The sequence below is a fragment of the Athene cunicularia genome (genome assembly GCF_003259725.1).
Source record: "Athene cunicularia isolate RWA chromosome 1 unlocalized genomic scaffold, athCun1 chr1_part1, whole genome shotgun sequence".
NCBI classification, from domain to species: domain Eukaryota; kingdom Metazoa; phylum Chordata; class Aves; order Strigiformes; family Strigidae; genus Athene; species Athene cunicularia.
In genome coordinates, this window is record NW_020799091.1 from 54,272,914 (window position 1) to 54,290,403 (window position 17,490).

Here is a 17,490-nt window from a genome sequence, read left to right on the forward strand (position 1 = left end):
GTGTTTTGAGAGTTAACTCCCATTTTCTGAGAGACTTCAGAAGTCGCAGCAATTTCAAAGTACAATACAGCATCCTAGTCCTGTGCTTCTGCAGCGCTACCCAGAGGCAAAAGAAGGGTCTGGGACTGTGCCAAGTGCAGAAGCTAAAGTCATAAACCAAAGAAGTTTTCCCTTTATGTCTGCCACCTCAAAGCCAAAAAAAAGTGAAGATAATTTTTTTAGGATAAAGGAAGAACTAATAAATTAAAAAAAAAAAACAAAAAACAAACCACCATCAACTTTTTCAGCATGTTTACTTAAGATAAACCAGTTACACCATAACTTTTATTACTAAATCAACTTCGAAAATGATGCACTGATATTTCTAGAACTGAAGTTTCCTCCCAAACTTTACATTAAAACTCAAATATTGTTTCATCCTTAAAAATGTTTGTCACCAAAAAACCATTCTGAAACACTGCTTTGAATAAGGTCTGCCAACCGACAATTCACATGAAAAGAAGCGTTTCAAATTCTTCTCCCTAAACAGCCTTCATATCACAGGAAATAACATCACTGGAATGTTAACTGTGTTACAGTATTTCGAGTTTGTTACAATTACAGTTAAGGAAAATAACATGTAAAAGACAGTAATACAGTAAAAAGATGATATCTAAAACAGCGAAGTTCAAGCAAACGCTTCCTGAAATCTCACCAAGAACACCTACTACTTCTTGATACCTTTCCCCCTCACCCTCGTTAAGAGCATTTAAGTTATGGAGTCGATAACAGTTTCATCAGTCATCTATAGATGGTAATACTGCAACAACAGAGAAAAGGACTGAACCATATGGGTGCTCTATCTGGCTTTTATCAACTGCTTTATACTCTCCAGAAAACATACCATTTTTTGCCTTATTAAAAATAAAATGCAATTCTTTAAAGTGACAAAAATAATATATTACACTGTAAAAACAAACAAATACAGATGAACAATTCCAGAACTAAAACAAACTTAATTGAAGTCCCAAAAGCTGTAGTCACAATTACTCTTAATTAATAAGGCAGATTTAACTTCAGTTACACCAATTTACAGAATTATAAATATTCTTCACCCTGTACAGTTCTTTAAAATCAATACGTAGTGAGAATATAGTATTGCACCAAAAGCTGAAATGAACGGGTTCAACTGATAAAGTGCTAAAGCCTTCCAAAGTCGTTCCATACTGCAGTTCTGTTTTCACCACAGTTCATGTACCTTGAACACATTAAGAGTTCAATGTGGCCACTTGATTGCAGGCTTCAGAGAAAAGACTGTAATGAGGTAGAATAAACTCCTTCAGGTTCTCCGCCACCCTACGGACCACTGAGCTGTGCAAATGGCTCTGTCACAGGAAAGGGCTCCAAAGCTTTCTCTGAGTTTTTCCAGTTGTGAAAGTTTTCTTTGTACCATTCAACTAGTATGAAGAGAATGTTCATGAGTCAAGCTGATCAGAGATAACAGGGAAATTGAAATATTCCATAGATATAAGACTAACATGCTAATAGTTCATTATGCAGAATTTTAACCTATAATATTAAAAAAGTCTAGTTAAGATTTTATAAATTCTTTATGCAAGACTTATTCTAGCATTAACAATTAATTAATTCTAGTACCTGATGCTACTGCATTGTGATTAACCGTTTTTTAAAATCAGGTAAATTCACTACTGAAAAAGCAGCCAGTTTTATGTAAAATTAGTGTTAAATTCATTCTCTTAAGCTTCTCATTAACTAACCTATATACCCATTTCCATCCCTTTCCCTCCTCCCATCAGTTCTAAATCCATTAGTATAAAAGCCAGTCCTACTTGTTTTCTTTATTCCTTCCTTCCAAGGCACTTTAGGTCTCCATCCTAAATTGTGCATTTTTTCTGAATTCATTGGGTATCTTAGGTCATTGGTAGGTCTGATGAAGTATAAAACACACATGGAAAACAATCTGATTAGACTTTTTCATTAGATATACAGTACCTCACCTTGTCTTCAAACCAACATTAGGTATGCTTCAATTTTGAAAATTCTGCATCAACATGAACAGATTATATTGCCTTCAAAAAAAATGCAGTGCAGTTGAGTGCAGCTACAATAATACAATTCAGTTTGTACAGTCAAGTATTTGGAACTGACTAGAATAAATATGAATTAGTATTTTATTGGCACAAAAATGAATGCAAAACTCCAATCACTGCCAATGCAATTGTGCAAATCAGTGTTTGCAACTCTTTAGACAGTCACTATGCAAGCCAGTGTTTTCTAATATCAGCATTTATATTTTTCACCCCAAAAGCCCACAGATTTTCACATACTTCAGATTTGAAATACACTGACTTCTAAAGCTTGTCATTACAGTGCTTCATTAGCTACACAGTAATACTGAATATGTAGAATTTCAAGCTGCAAGATTCAACACTAAAAGATTCTCTACATTTAAGCATGGCACAAATTTTCACTTCCACAATCTGGCAGTTAGGTAGCCTAGTCCAGCATTCCTGCATTGCTGGCAGTAGCATACTGAATAGTTAAGCTACTTGCCCAGAGAGAAACCAGCTACTTATCACCATTATTAAAACATGATAGTCTCCATCAAAAGCAGAACTAATTTTTCCATGGGCAAGTAACCCCCATGTCCTTTAAGTCACTCACTACAGAATTAAATAATCATTACTCACTATCTTAAGAGTCTTTTATAAGACATTTTTTGAAACATGTATTCCTATGCGGTTAGTTTTCCCAACCCCATTTATGTTTAAACATTAGCGGACAGGGCCCAGTAGAGGTGAAGAAACATCTCAATCTGAATTACATGGAGACCTACTGAACACTCACATCATGTGAGCCAAAGGCAATTTGTTCAAAGTCCTGCGATACACTCAGATAGGATTCTGAAGAACACTTCCTTTTAAAAACAAGAATTAGTACATTTAAAGACACTTTAGTTGCCATGATAACAATCCAAATGTGAACCGAAAGTGAGAATTCTAAAGGCCATAATAATACCTAGCTGCTATCAGTAGATACATCATTTCTAATCACTCTGGAGAGAGTGATATCTAAAGTGAACAGAGACTCACTGTTGGTGCAGAAAAGAAATGGAGATAAAAGAACAGAGCCAAACCAAGCCTGAAATTAAGGACAGAAAGACAGAGCAAAGGCGTATCTATAAAAGCTATCCATTTTTGCTGCGCCCTTACTTTGACACTTCAGAGTTTTACATCTACTTTTGAGATAGCAGTTTCAGCTTAGAGATAGGAATCTAAAATTAACAACACTCTGTAGGTGCGTATTTCTGCTTGTAGAGAGTGGGTCGTACCTACGAAGCACATCTAAGTCTGAACTAGTCACATTAACATCAAAATACTAAAGCTAAATGAAAGATGATAGCATTCATCTCACTTAAGTGATGTTGAATACAAATACTGAATAAACTAAACTACCCTTAGGAAAAGACTTAGCTACTGCATAAAACCTGTCTTTTTCCCAGAACAGACTTAAGTAGTAAGAAGTCTGAAGAAAGTCTGAAGACAGACAGTGGTGTTCCTCAGGGCTCGGTGTTGGGACTATTTCTATTTAACATCTTTATTGATGGTCTTGATAAAGACAGAGTGGTGTATCATCAGTAAGTTCACAGATGACACCAAGTTAAGCGGGAGTGTCGATCTGCATGAAGATAGGGAGGCTCTACAGAGAGACTTGGATAGATTGGATCGGTGGGCCAATGTTAACAGGACGAGCTTCAACAAGGCCAAGTGCCAGGTCCTGCTCTTGGGCCACAACAACCCCCTGAATGGCTACAGGCTTGGGGAGGTGTGGCTGGAGAGCTGTCTGGAAGAGGAGCTGGGGGTTCTAACTGACAAGTAGCGGAACATGAGCTGGCAGTGTGCCCAGGTGGCCAAGAAAGCCAACAGCATCCTGGCTTGTATCAGCCATAGTGTGACCAGCAGGAGTAGGGAGGCAATAGTCCCCCTGTACTCTGCACTGGTGAAGGCACGCCTGGAGTATTGTGTCCCGTTTTGGGCACCTCAATAAGAGAGATATTGAGGTGCTGGAGTGAGTGCAGAGGAGGGCAATGAAGCTGGTGACAGGCATGGAGAACAAATCTATGAGGAGTGATTGAAGGAGCTGGGGCTGTTCAGTTTGAGGAGTAGAAGGCTGAGGAGAGACCTCATCACTCTCTACAGCTGCCTGAAAGGACATTGTAGAGAGGTTGGTGCTGGCCTCTTCTCACCGGTGATTAGTGACAGAACAAGAGGGAATGGCTTTAAACTGCAACAGGGGAGGTTTAGACTGGACATTAGGAAAAAAATATTCACAGAAAGATTGATGAGACAGTGGAATAGGCTGCCCAGGGAGGTGGTGGAGTCACCATCCCTGGATGTGTTTATGGGTTGTTTAAATGAGATGCTGGGGGATATGGTGTAGGGGAGAACTTTGTAGAGTAGCACTGATGGTTGGACTAGATGATCCCGAGCGTCTTTTCCAACCTGAATGATTCTGTGATTAGCATTACACATTCCCCTTCAAGACATACACTCTGACCTTAAGAACCAAATAATAAATGGAAATCCTGTTTTTCTATAGTGTTCTGTACAGATCACATGTCAAATCCACCAGCAAAAATAAAAAGTTAAGAAAGCAAAACAGCTCATACTCCCTCAAAATCTTCCCTCCTGCAAACCAGAAACATTTTTACAAAAAAAACAAACAAACAAAAAAACACCACACACCACCACTTGGCAAGAGTCCCAGAAACCTTCAGGATAAAGCTATCCTGCATGTGCTTCACTATTTTCTTACCTGTCTTTGACATAATCCATCCAGTGCTCCATTTCAGATTCCGAACTGGTCTTTTTTATCTGTCAAGAAAAGAAATAAAAATTATCCCCACACATCTTGCGCTGTCTTGACATACATTTAAAAATACTTTTTTTTAAACAAAATTTAAGTCTATTAAAACAAACCAGAAACAGTCTAAACTGATTTTTCAAGATACTGAAATTATCAAAACTATCTAGAACAATTCCAATAGTTCTCCTTCATCTTAGCACTGCCTAAACATTCATAATCAAAATTGTTAGGTTTTAGTAGTGCCACATTCTCAGACCAAAACAGAAGCAGCCAGCATGAAAAAAACCTACCAAATGGAATTTAATCTTTATGCCAGTTATATCACAGTCAGGATAACTGATGGAGCAGTGCAATGCATAACAGCCTGTACAGCAAACTTAAGTAGTGCACTTGCCACAGAAAGGGTAGCACATCATTCTGCTACAATTATCTCCTAAGACCCACCACAAGCCTAAGCTCTCTGAGCTACAAGAGGCTTACAGTAGAATTTTTCGTATGTGCAATGACTGGTATAGGAAAGCATCATAACTGTTTACTCACTAAATGGATTAACTCCTTAGCAAGCTGGGCAATGGACATCTCAAAGTTAGTTCCAATATTATAAATTTCACCTGGCTTCCCCTCCTTCAGGACAGTTAGGAATGCTTCTACCACATCAGTTGCATAAAGGAAATTCCTTTTTTGAAGTCCAGAACCATGAATACAGCTTAAAACCAAGAAAAAGCAAGACATTTTTGTTAATCCTTAAATAGGAACATTCAATTTATTAGACTGTGTTTTAAGCAGTTTTGCTGTTAGCCATTACATGAAGGTACCTTAAGTAGCTGACATGCAAACAAGCCTTTATTTTAGTAATAGGATTTCCTTAAACTAATTTCACAACAAAGTTATTAATTGCTTATTTAGAAACTATACCATGTATCTATAACTGTAATTACAGTTTTACAGCACAAATATCACAAACAAAAAAGCAAATTACATACCATTTTCTGTTCTGTTGCAACAAAGATATAAACTTTGGAATAACCTAAGGATTTGAATAAAAAAACATTACTCCACTACTTCAGAAGCTGGTATTCTGTAAAGAACCTGGGGCTTCACCAGTAAGTATCAAGGATTTTAATAAGACCCTTTAAATACTTTTAAGTCTTATTAACTCTAACCAAAGAATGCATCAAGCCTAGAAACTGCAAGGATTTTGGATTGCTTTAAGCGTAGATGCCTCTATTGTGTTGTAAAGCTTATCCTTCTGGCCAACCATTACAAACATAACATTTTTACAAAAGAAAATGTTTCCATTACTTTTTGCATACAGAAGTGCATTAGAGTCTAACCAGGGGTAACTACTGCAAACAGTTTAGAACATGATTTAAACATCCAGCAAGTTGCAATAAATCTATAGTCTAAAAGTCATCAAAATAGTTAAATTTGGAATAGCACCAGCAGAGAAAGTAAACACAGATCCAGTGATAGCCACTTGCTTGTAGTATAAAGTTTTACAATATTGTGTTCAGCTACAAGCATAATTGGAAAAGACTTTGAAGATCATCCAGTCCAACCACTGACCTAACACTGACAGTTCCCAACTACACCATGTCCCTAAACACTAAGTTGACCCAACTCTTTAACACCTCCAAGGATGGGGACTCCATCACATCCCTGGGCAGCCCATTCCAACACCTAACAACCCCTTCTGTAAAGAAATGCTTCCTAATATCCAATCTAAACCTTCCCTGGTGCAATTTGAGGCCATTATTACCTCTTGTCCTATCCCTTGTTCCTTGGTTAAAGAGACTCATCCCCAGCTCTCTGCAACCTCCTTTCAGGTAGCTGTAGAGGGCTATGAGGCCTCCCCTCAGCCTCCTCTTCTCCAGACTAAACTCCCCCAGTTCCCTCAGCCACTCCCCGTACGACCTGTGCTCCAGACCCTTCACCAGCTTCGTTGCCCTTCTCTGGACACGCTCGAGTCATTCAATGTCCTTTTTGTAGTGAGGGGCCCAAAACTGAACACAGGAATCGAGGGGCAGCCTCACCAGTGCCGAGGACAAGGGTCAGATCCCTTCCCTGTCCCTGCTGGCCATGCTATTGCTGACACAAGCCAGGATGCCATTGGCCTTCTTGGCCCCCTGGGCACACTGCTGGCTCCTGTTCAGCCAGCTGTCAATCAGCACCCCCAGGTCCCTCTCTGACTGGCAGCTCTCCAGCCACTCCTCCCCAAGCCTGTAGCGCTGCTGGGGGTTGTTGTGGCCCAAGGGCAGCCCCCGGCATTTGGCCTTATGGAAACTCCTCCAGTTGTCCTCAGCCCATGGCTCCAGCCTGTCCAGGTCTCTCTGCAGAGCCTCCCTACCCTCGAGCAGATCAACACTCCCACCCAACTGGGTGTCATCTGCAAACTGACTGAGGGTGCACTCGATCCCCTTGTCTGGGGGCGGGAGTGGCCCCAAAACCGACCCCTGGGGAAACCACTCATGACCGGCCACCAACTGGATTTAACTCCGTTCACCACAACTCTTTGGGCCCGTCCATCCAGCCAGTATTTTACCCAGCAAAGCGTGTGCCCATCCAAGCCTTGAGCAGCCAGTTTCACCAGGAGAATGCTGTGGGAAATGGTGTCAAAGGCCTTACTGAAGTCAAGGTAGACAACATCCACAGCCTTTCCCTCATCTAATAAGCAGGTCGCCCTGCCATAGAAGGAGATCATGTTTGTCAAGTAGGACCTGCCTTTCATGAACCCATGCCGACTGGGACTGATCCCCTGGTTGACCATTATATGACTTTTAATGGCACTTGAGATGACCTACTCCATGAGCTTCCCTTTCATAATCCATTCATAATATCCAAGAAACTTCAGAACACTTGGCCCTGCTATTGAAGTTTTTAAACTGAAGCCATTAGAAAGCTATTCCAATACTTTTAATTTTGTTAACTTACTACTCTAAACATAGCAGCAGACATACTAGGCAAAATTAAAGATCAACTAGCCTAGTATTGTGTTCTTAGCAGTAACTAAAAGTGGATAAACAAGGAAGAATATGTATAAGCTGAAAGCAAGTAAATAGTGATACATCCCCAAATATACTCCCAACATCATCCAACCTGTAGTCAGACACTTCCCAAGCCACAGGTCAGTGAAACACACATTTTGAAAAACTACTGCTTATCCACCTGCAATAACGTACAGAAAAATAAATTTACTTGCAAAAAAACCCCAACACACAGAAAGCAGTTAAAAGTAGACATCTCACTAGAACTGCAAAATACAGCTACATTTCACACAAGCTCTGAACTCCAAAGAGTACATATGATTATGACCAACATTCTGTCAGTGTATTTCCATTCACTAGCATAGCAGATGATCTTGGTATTGCCTTCAAAGGCAACTGCCTCTCATTAATAACCATTTTAAATAGTTATCCTGTAAGGTATGTATGGACATATGTAAAGAAAAAGTCATTCTGCACTACTCACCATATATCCGATTGCTATAGCTTCATCTTATCTATTTTCTGTATAGGCTGGAACATCTCCTTCTATACCAGGCATACTGCTCTCCCACAGTTTACTTTTTGCAATGTTTACCTTAGTTATTAAACATTCCTAATTACAGCAGATGACATGGGAGTTAACGTAATCTGTAGGGGAACCCTGCCAGACACAGAGCACTTAAATATCCTTTGAAAACTAAGAAATTTACAAAACAAAGTCACTATAATAAAATCCATGTAAACAACTAGAAATCTCTCACTGATGCTTTACTGACAACAAAAAAACATGTGTTCATTGTGTTGACTGTAAGAAATGTTAGTGTGAGATCAAAATATACAGTCACAGGTAAGTGTGGACAAATATACCTGCATGATAGTGTTTTTTTCAGAAGTCAGTCTGTTCTTATGAGAAAAACTAACACCAGTACAACCCTAAATTATGCTTTACTGAAGCTCAGACTAAAGCATAAGTTTAACTTACTTTTTCTGGATACTGGTGTGGTCCGTAAACATTACTGCTCCGTGTGATAACAACTGGGAACTTAAAAGCATTGAATATGCATGTGATTATATATGACAGTAAAAATCTGTAGGCTTCTTGACGATCAATAAATAATAAACTGACACACCCACAGGGCTTATTCAAAAATCTGCAAGCATTAATGAATTAAGTTATCCATATATCCATTAATGTTATCCAATATCCATTAACGAATTAAGTTATCCATACTTCTAGCAAACAGGCAAGGACCTCCAGCCTTCCCAGTCTGTTCGAACCACCACAAGTGACAAGCGTGTGTCATCTCTCAAGTCTTGCTAGGGAACCACCACAGGACATTACAGACACGCATCTGGTTGGCTGAAGACCAGCTTACTACTAATTCCAAGAAAATGTTTCATAGTCACCTTATTCAAGTCAACTTTATATCAAAAACAACTTTGAAAAAGAACATGTCAAGAACAAAAGACTGAAGTATTCAAAATTTTAAATATTTTTGCTTAAATCTGAGTAATAGGAGTTTGGTGTGGGTTTTTTTTTTCTTTCACTATAAACCTTGTCTTAATACAGTTTGAACTTTGCATATTTTATTTCTGTATAAATTAATTTCCTCCACACTTAACTCTGTTTTTTAAATTGCTAATGTTCTTTTTGACCATTTTATGAAAGAACATTTTTCAACATTACAGTTCAGATTTTCAAAACACTGAAAAACATTTGACCTCTCCCCAACTGTCTTGCAGCATATCTCCATCAGTAAGTGGTGAACATCCTCCAAGACATCCAACTACAAAATTAGCAATCATGAAAGAGCTGGCACTGCGTAAACTATTACTGATTTTTCTTTTATACTCTTATATACATAATACAGACACTTAAGTATGGGCTTCAGATTTTTGAAGCTTGCATCAACTCACTTGGTACCTTTCCCAGTAAGACTGAACAAAACATTCTGCAGCTGCTTTAGAGGAAGCATAGGGATTTGTTGGACGTTTTGGTGAGGATTCATCAAATTCCTAAAAGGAAAAGAAAAACTTGCATTACTCAGTTTCTTTTGCCCAGTTAAGTCTTAAAGTTACAAAAGCTGCAGTTGCAATAAAAATCCCTAACGATCCAAACACACCAGTCTAAGTCACCCTTCCACTTACAGCAGAAAACCAGTAACAAAAGACAGTCTATTTATCAAGCACAGGAAGCAGCTAGAATATCAGCAGTAATATTTTTATAGTTCTAGCAAAGTACCAGGTCCTTAGATTTTTATCTTGTAAAATAATCACCGTTGCCACAGAGAGGTTCAGACTAATTTTTTTTCAGACTCATAATGCCTCAGAATGCCAACACGCCACAGCTAGCAAGTTGACCTTTCAGTCCTAAATAAAAGGGATCCATTCCCGCTTTCTAGAAAATTTCTATAAAAGAATTAGAATTTCAACCCAAAGCCCTCCAAAGCAAGGCTTCAACAATTGTAACCATCTCCAGACCAGGTAGCTTCATGGTTATCCTGCCATTTCTATACACTTCTTGCTTGGGGCTGGGGGTAGGAGGGGCACCAACCCACACACCACAATAATGAACCAAAGAAAGGAGGGATTCTACACTGCCTGAGGTGCAATTCATAGGAATCCTCTTAATACATGATTAAAAGGCTCACTGTTCTTGTCTGACCTTTGCCTCTGAAATGAACTGACCTTACTTTTTGACCTTCCTCCCCCAAAAAATAACATTCTTCACAAACTTCTACTATGATTCACAAAGAGAACAAAAAACAGATTAAATGAAAGTGCCCTTTTCAAGGCCCAGAAGCAGAAAAAGTTCACTTGAAGTTGCCTCACACAAACCACTGGTCTACATGCAGGAAAACAGTATCCTTGGTATCATAAAAGTCTACAGATTTGTGTTGAAGGAACTGATAAAAACATTGCAACAGTAAGAAAGTGCACATGACTGCTCTGAAATACATCAGTATTTTCATGGATTATGGCACAAGACTCCTTGGCCGTTATTTACTCCCTTTGAAAGACAAGCATGCATAATTTGTCTTTTTTACTGAGCTAAATTGCATTTCCTGACTAAGGTACTTCACTTTCTAGAAACCACCAGTGCTTGTTTACAAGTTCCAGTACTGTCAGAAACAGTTCAAGTCATACATTTACAAAGGCAAAGTGAAGACTCATTTTGTCTTCACTATTAAAAGCAAGTAAAGCTAGAAAAATCCTCACGCACTTTCAAACTCACCTTGTCAGTGCTACCTCCATATACTTCATCTGTACTAGCATAGACAAACTTCTCCACATTGGCTTCATGTGCAGCAGCAACCAGCACATTAGTGCCATAAACATTCACATAGGTGAATTCCAGGGCATGCCAAAATGAGAGATCTACATTAAAAAATTCAAACCATTCCAATTAAATTTAGGCAAGACAGGGCTTCCTATTGAACCATAATATTAGAGGCTGCAATACAGACTGGGACTTTATCATTAGTTCTTTGATTGTCAGATAGCAAGGTCATTATTAAATGAAGACTCTTTCTACACTTACCTGAAGACAAAATACTTGCTCTCAACAAGAGGCTGAAATCCAGAGCAAAAGCTTGTTGGCTTTGAACAGTTCCAATTGAAATAGCATTATCTAACTTTTATTAAGTGGCAGCATGACTACTTCCCCTCTCCACTAGAAAGGACTAATCTCAATAAGAAAAATATAATTCAAAAGACGGTTGTAAGATGCAGTAATATATGACTGTTAATTAACTAGCACGTGTTTTAATTCTTAGAATTGTCCCATTGACTTAGTGACTTTGTGCATATCAAATCTGGCAATTTTGAGAAGTACTTTCCTGGAGAATTCTTTGAGGATTTCTTCTCATGATGAAAGGAGTACGGTAGGGATAGTTCTCATTAACAGTATTACTGAAGAGCAGTAATTTGAAATAGGCACTTTTAAGTGTAATTCATTCGCTCTTTTTAGAATCCAGGCTGGATTCTGAAGGGAGCTATGCTTAATCCTTCAGCTTCCACACTGTGTTTTTTGTCCTGCAAGGTTGAAGCCAAATGAGGTAAAAACTTAAGACTATATATAAACTCTTCTTCCATTGTCTTCATGACTTCACCAGTACACTGTAAGTTACATATGAAATTTTAAAATGTAATTAAAAAAGGACATTGCCATTTATGCACAATGAAAACAGACACCAGTCAGATGAAGCACTTCTTAAATTAAGGCAGAGAACCCCTTTAAATTAAAAAGGCCACCAGACATTGAATCATGTAGTTTGTAGAGACAAACTGTATCCTTGCTTTACACAAAGAAGAAAGACAAAGAAAAAAAAAAAACAGTATATTTTTCAAACAAAAATACTCATGGAAAATAATACCAAAATATGCAAAATGCTCACCTACATGCGTCTGAGCTGCAAAATGAAGGACTATATCTATTTTCTCAGTTTTGAAGAGCTGTTTTATAAAATCGGGTTCACAAATATCTCCCTAAACAGGAAAAAATAAATCATTAACAAATTATTTGTGATAGAAAATAGTAAACTTTCACTTGTACCAAGCATCACACAACAAACCACTGCAAAGGAAGCACAGGATACAAGTAGTGCTACCAACTGAGTTTTGGGCAATTTATCAATGCCATGTCTACAATAAGATCAAATATAAGTTTCACACATTTTGAGCAACAGCCTCAACAAAACTTATTTCAGTATTTATATTATTATTTAACAGTAGAATATACACAAGAGAAATATCCTGTGTAGCTTGAATGCTGAGGTTGAAATCACAGGTTCCGATAGCAAGTTTCACTAGAGTCCAGATAACAGACAGTGACACCTAGTGGCACTATAAAAGGTGAACTGGATTTCTACTTTTGTCAAAGTAGACGATCATGCAAGGATTTTGTTTTTTGTTGTTTGTTCTGGTATATTTTTTTTTTAATTAATATATTTAGAAAAGAGTCAGGCACAAACACACAAGCCATTGTTTTGTTTGACAGAGAAGCAACAGCAGCTTTTAAAGGTAAATGCAAGCTGAGAAAAAGCTTTTGATATTTATCTGTTGGCGCAAGCAAGATATCACCTGAGAAGAAGCATCTTGGGAGAAAGATATTTGTATTTTCAGTAACAAGGCAATTAACTAAAAATAGTTCAAATGCTCTTGTTTTAAGAAGTTTTCAAGCAACAATTCTGAATAACAGCTTCAAAGAAGTACTATACGTCAGAAATGTGAGGAAGATGAACTGATTTTCCTGTTTTTCATGCCTGAACAGAACTGAAACACTCCAGTAAATACACCTGTGGTGGGGCTGACCCTGGCCGAATGCCAGGATCCCACCAAAGCCAGTCTCACTTCCCTTCCTCAGCTAGACAGGGGAGAGAGAAAAATATAATGAAAAGGTTGTGGGTCAAGATAAAGACAGGGAGAGATCACTCACCAACTACTGTCACAGGTAAAACATAGCTTCAATGTGGGGAAAAATTAACTTATCAATCAAATCAGAGAATGATAATGAGAAATAAAAAACAAGTCTTAAAAATACCTTCCCCCCACCCCTCCCATCTTCTTGGTCTTGACTTCACTCCCTATTTTCTCTACCTCCTCTACCTCAACATTGCAGGGGGGCAGGGAATAGAGGTTGCATTCAGTCCATCATACACTGTTTCTGCCACTCCTGCCTCCTTAGGGGGAGGATTCCTCACACTCTTCCCCTGATCGAGCATGGGGTCCCTCCCACAGGAGACAGTCCTCCACAAACTTCTCCAATGTGAGTCCTTCCCACAGGCTGCAGCTCTTCACGAACTGCTCCAGCGTGGGTCCCTTTCACGAGGTGCAGTCCCCCAGGAACAGACTGCTCCAGCGTGGGTCCCCCATGGGGTCAGAAGTCCATCCAGCAAACCTGCTCCAGCGTGGGCTCCTCTCCACAGGTCCTGCCAGGAGCCTGCTCCAGCATGGGCTTCCCAAGGGGTCACAGCCTCCTTCAGGTGCATCTATCTGCTCCCGTGTAGTGTCCTCTCCAGGCTGCAGGTGTGTATCTGCTCCACTGTTAGCCTCCATGGGCTGCAGGGACACAACCTGCCTCACCAGGGTCTTCACCACAGGCTGCAGGGGAATCTCTGCTCTGATTCCTGAAGAGCCTCCTCCCCCTCCTTCACTGACCTGCAGGGTCAGTTCTCAGTTCTTCACTGCATCTTCAGGGCTCTTTCTCTTATGTGTTCTCACCCTCTTTTCTCATTGCTGCTGGTGCTGTGCAGGTTTTTTTCTCCCCCTTCTTAAATATGTTATCACAGAGGCACTACCACTGTCATTGAAGGGCTCAGCCCTGGCCAGCAGCAGGTCCATCTTGGAGCCAGCTGGCACAGGCTCTGTTGGACATGGGTGAAGTTTCTAGCAGCTTCTCACAGAAGCCACCCCTGTAAGCCCCCCAGTACCAAAACCTTGCCCTGAAAACCCAATATAACACTTCAGGCTTCTACATGCTTTTGAACTAAACGGTTACGATTACTGGCTTTCTTTTAAAAAACTGAAATTTAAACTCGATACATCTGTCCTGAGCAACAACAGAAACTGTGACTGAACTGTATCTTTCATACAGCCCCTTATGCAAATTTTCTAAACTTTTACTCCTCCACCTTCCTAACAGGCTTCTTTTCTACAGCACCACGTGAGTGTTTATCCTTCCTGCTCTCTCCTAAGGCCAGTAATAGTGTTACAGTTCTAATCATAGGGCATGTCCATTAGAGGGTTTTTTTCAGTGCATTTTTTCCGTAACAGTATAAACTGCTCAGCTGCATACTAGCTGCGTATCAAGCTCTGATCAACCTTCCTTAAAAAACAAACAACCCTGAAAAGTTGGAATTAATTATACTGGTCTAAGTTTTGTGAGAACATATTCCTACTCTAGTTCAGAAGCAGTATAGCTACATCATTCCTTGTTACTATTCCTTTGCTTCATAGAGGGATCTGACTGTTTACAGGATGCCTTCCAGAACTCCACACTATCCCCATTCAATGCAATTAAATGTTAACACATATCCAGGTAATGAGGCTTTTCTACAGCATTCATATATTTCATATCACATACTGGAAAACATCAAAAACATTAGGAAAAACAACCAAAACCCCAGTCTGGGCATGTTGAAACTGCATACATTTGCTCAGCAGACATCCCCTTTCCCCCCATACAAGTTTTATCCTAATACCTCTGATAATCACCAAAATAAAGAGGCAGGTTCACAAAAATGTGAACAGCCATGGGGGTCACCAAACAGGGAAGGACCAGTTCAAATCCCAACCGTGCCTGAATCGAAGAGATATGTTTAACTTATATATACTGTCTCTGACAAAGTTGCTATTTCAGAAAATTAAACTATATGCATTTCTCTGATGTCCTGAAACCTTGGACAGCCCAGCTAGACAGACACATCAGCATCAGTACTGACTTTTATAGAGGGGAAGAACCTCAACACATAAATCCAGAAGTCAGAATGTTTATCTGAATGATAAATCAAAATCCATCTCCTGTCTGAAGGCAAAACTGTGGAAACAGTAATTTAATTGGCAAAATTTTAAAAAGAAAATACCCTGTTTCAAAACAACTGTGAACTACACAGCATCAACAGCAGCAAAAGCAAGAATGTAGCCTGGTGTCTATTGCTAATAGAACAAGACTGTGCTGCACACCATGGAATATGACAAATGGCAGTGTTTGAAAGTGCAAAACCTAAGAGAGCATCAGAGAAGCACACAGGAGCTGAATCCACGTCCATCTTGTCAATATTACCTACCAAAAGTAAAATAATCATCCCTAAAACCACACATCTCCATAATCAGGCTTTCTGCCAATTCTGTACCTTTGTTATACAATAAAATATATCAACTTTCAAGACTACTTCATGTAAGAGACAGAACATACTGCATATTGTCACAGACTTCTGTGAGTGAAATAAGGCAATAAGGTAAACAGATGAAGTAAATGTTGTTATATCCACCTGACTGTCCCATACATTGGTGTATTACATACACTGACTCATGCCTGACAATAAATTAGTAGAAGTAATTTGAATTTTACCATAAATTAAAGCAGTAGCTTCTAGTCTGGGGAGCATTGGAGACCACATTACCTAGACACAAAGGCATAAAAATCAGTAAAAAGTAAAGTTTCCTAGAAGAGAAGGATTTATCACCTGGATAAACTTGTAGTTTTCCTTCTCAGAGACAGTTTCAAGATTCTTCAAGCTTGCACAGTAGTCAAGCTAAAGAGAAACACACACAGTATCATTAAGTGGGCTGCATGAAAGTAAGTTAACTCAGATCCAACCTAATTACTAGAACGTTTTGTCACATAGTGACAAAGTGAAAATTTATTTCAAAAGAAAAGCTATTTTGCAAGCAGACATGATGAAGCTTTAAAAACACAACTATTAAAGATACTCTAACTGTAAAAATTCTTAAACAGAAGTTTAGAACTTCAAAAGCTTCCTCTTTTTTTAAATAATTATTTGTAGTGGGCACAGGACTGTAAGCACAAACAACAGCTGAATTCTTTTTTCCATAGGAACAAATGGGTAGTCTAACAAAAAATTAATAAATAACAACAATCCATACAAATTTCAACATGCTATAGATTGCATTAAAATCATTCAAAACAGTTTTCCATACTGAGAAAGAAAACAAACTACTTACCTTATCTAGATTTATAATCAGATAGTTTGGGTAGTTTTTCACAAGAGACACAACTACATGTGAAGCACTGTAGGATAGAAGACAAACATTTTACAATTATACAGCTAGCTTTAAGGTAACAAAGAGATAACAAATTATTAATAGGTCTAGCAATATCAAAAGGATTTGGGGAAAAGGGGTCTGTACTCGAGACAGGAGAAAGAGAAATGGACAGATTTTTTTTATTATTCTATTAATAATGCCCATAACTGCATGCTATTCTGAAACTAAAAATCAGATTAAAATGCTGTAATAAAGGAAAGCAGCACTGCTCACTGCCACCTAAAAAAACCCGCAACCCAAATTAATACATGCCACGTTCAACTGCCATTCTAAAGTACTTGTATGTTTATACATTAGACATTAGGGAGAACTAGAGTCATCTCTCTTAGCTCACAATACTCTCAACTTTCCAACACTGCTGCTAGGTGTAAGAAGAAATGACAGCCAGACTACCAGGTGGCATTTCTCTTTCTTAGTCCTGTGTACAACAAGCTCACACCGAGAGTTCAGGTTTAGCAATGCTTTTTCACATCTCCATCTCCCCAAGCTGGGAGGTGCACACAGACATCTAATCCTCTCAGAGCTTCAGACTCTGAGGACTCAGGCTTAAAATGGACCTGAACTTTCACTGCCTCGAGCAGAGCCCGCAGCACTGGGGGTTGGAGATGACAAACAGCAGTTGGCTCAAAGCACAGCCCCCCACCCCAGTCCGGTTGAGGATGGGCACGGCTCCCTCTGGCTCGCTCCCTCAGCGCCACGACACGGGAAGAGACAGATGCAACCTCCAAGGCGAAGTCAGTCCTACAGAAGGCTGCGCCCACCGCAGCCTGCGCTTCAGCGAACACGATCCGAGCCAGAGGCGCCACTGAACCGACCCATGACAGACCCAGGGGAGACGGGCAAGCGAGGCGGC

At 39.4% G+C, this 17,490-nt stretch overlaps 1 protein-coding gene across 1 annotated transcript in view; it reads right to left on the bottom strand.

Moving 5' to 3' along the window:
- Positions 1 to 276: 276 nt before the first annotated feature.
- The window catches only part of TGDS (TDP-glucose 4,6-dehydratase), a 17,910-nt gene continuing 696 nt past the window's right edge, over positions 277 to 17,490 (bottom strand). Inside the window, exons 2-12 of the mRNA XM_026845602.1 lie at positions 16,536 to 16,602; positions 16,037 to 16,105; positions 12,248 to 12,338; positions 11,086 to 11,228; positions 9,768 to 9,866; positions 8,833 to 8,892; positions 5,850 to 5,893; positions 5,407 to 5,572; positions 4,816 to 4,874; positions 1,830 to 1,927; positions 277 to 1,436 (exon numbers count right to left, since the gene is read on the bottom strand). Of these exons, the coding sequence (XP_026701403.1) occupies positions 1,336 to 1,436; positions 1,830 to 1,927; positions 4,816 to 4,874; positions 5,407 to 5,572; positions 5,850 to 5,893; positions 8,833 to 8,892; positions 9,768 to 9,866; positions 11,086 to 11,228; positions 12,248 to 12,338; positions 16,037 to 16,105; positions 16,536 to 16,602 (997 nt within the window). The 3' untranslated portion in view covers positions 277 to 1,335. The remainder of the gene's footprint in view (positions 1,437 to 1,829; positions 1,928 to 4,815; positions 4,875 to 5,406; positions 5,573 to 5,849; positions 5,894 to 8,832; positions 8,893 to 9,767; positions 9,867 to 11,085; positions 11,229 to 12,247; positions 12,339 to 16,036; positions 16,106 to 16,535; positions 16,603 to 17,490) is intronic.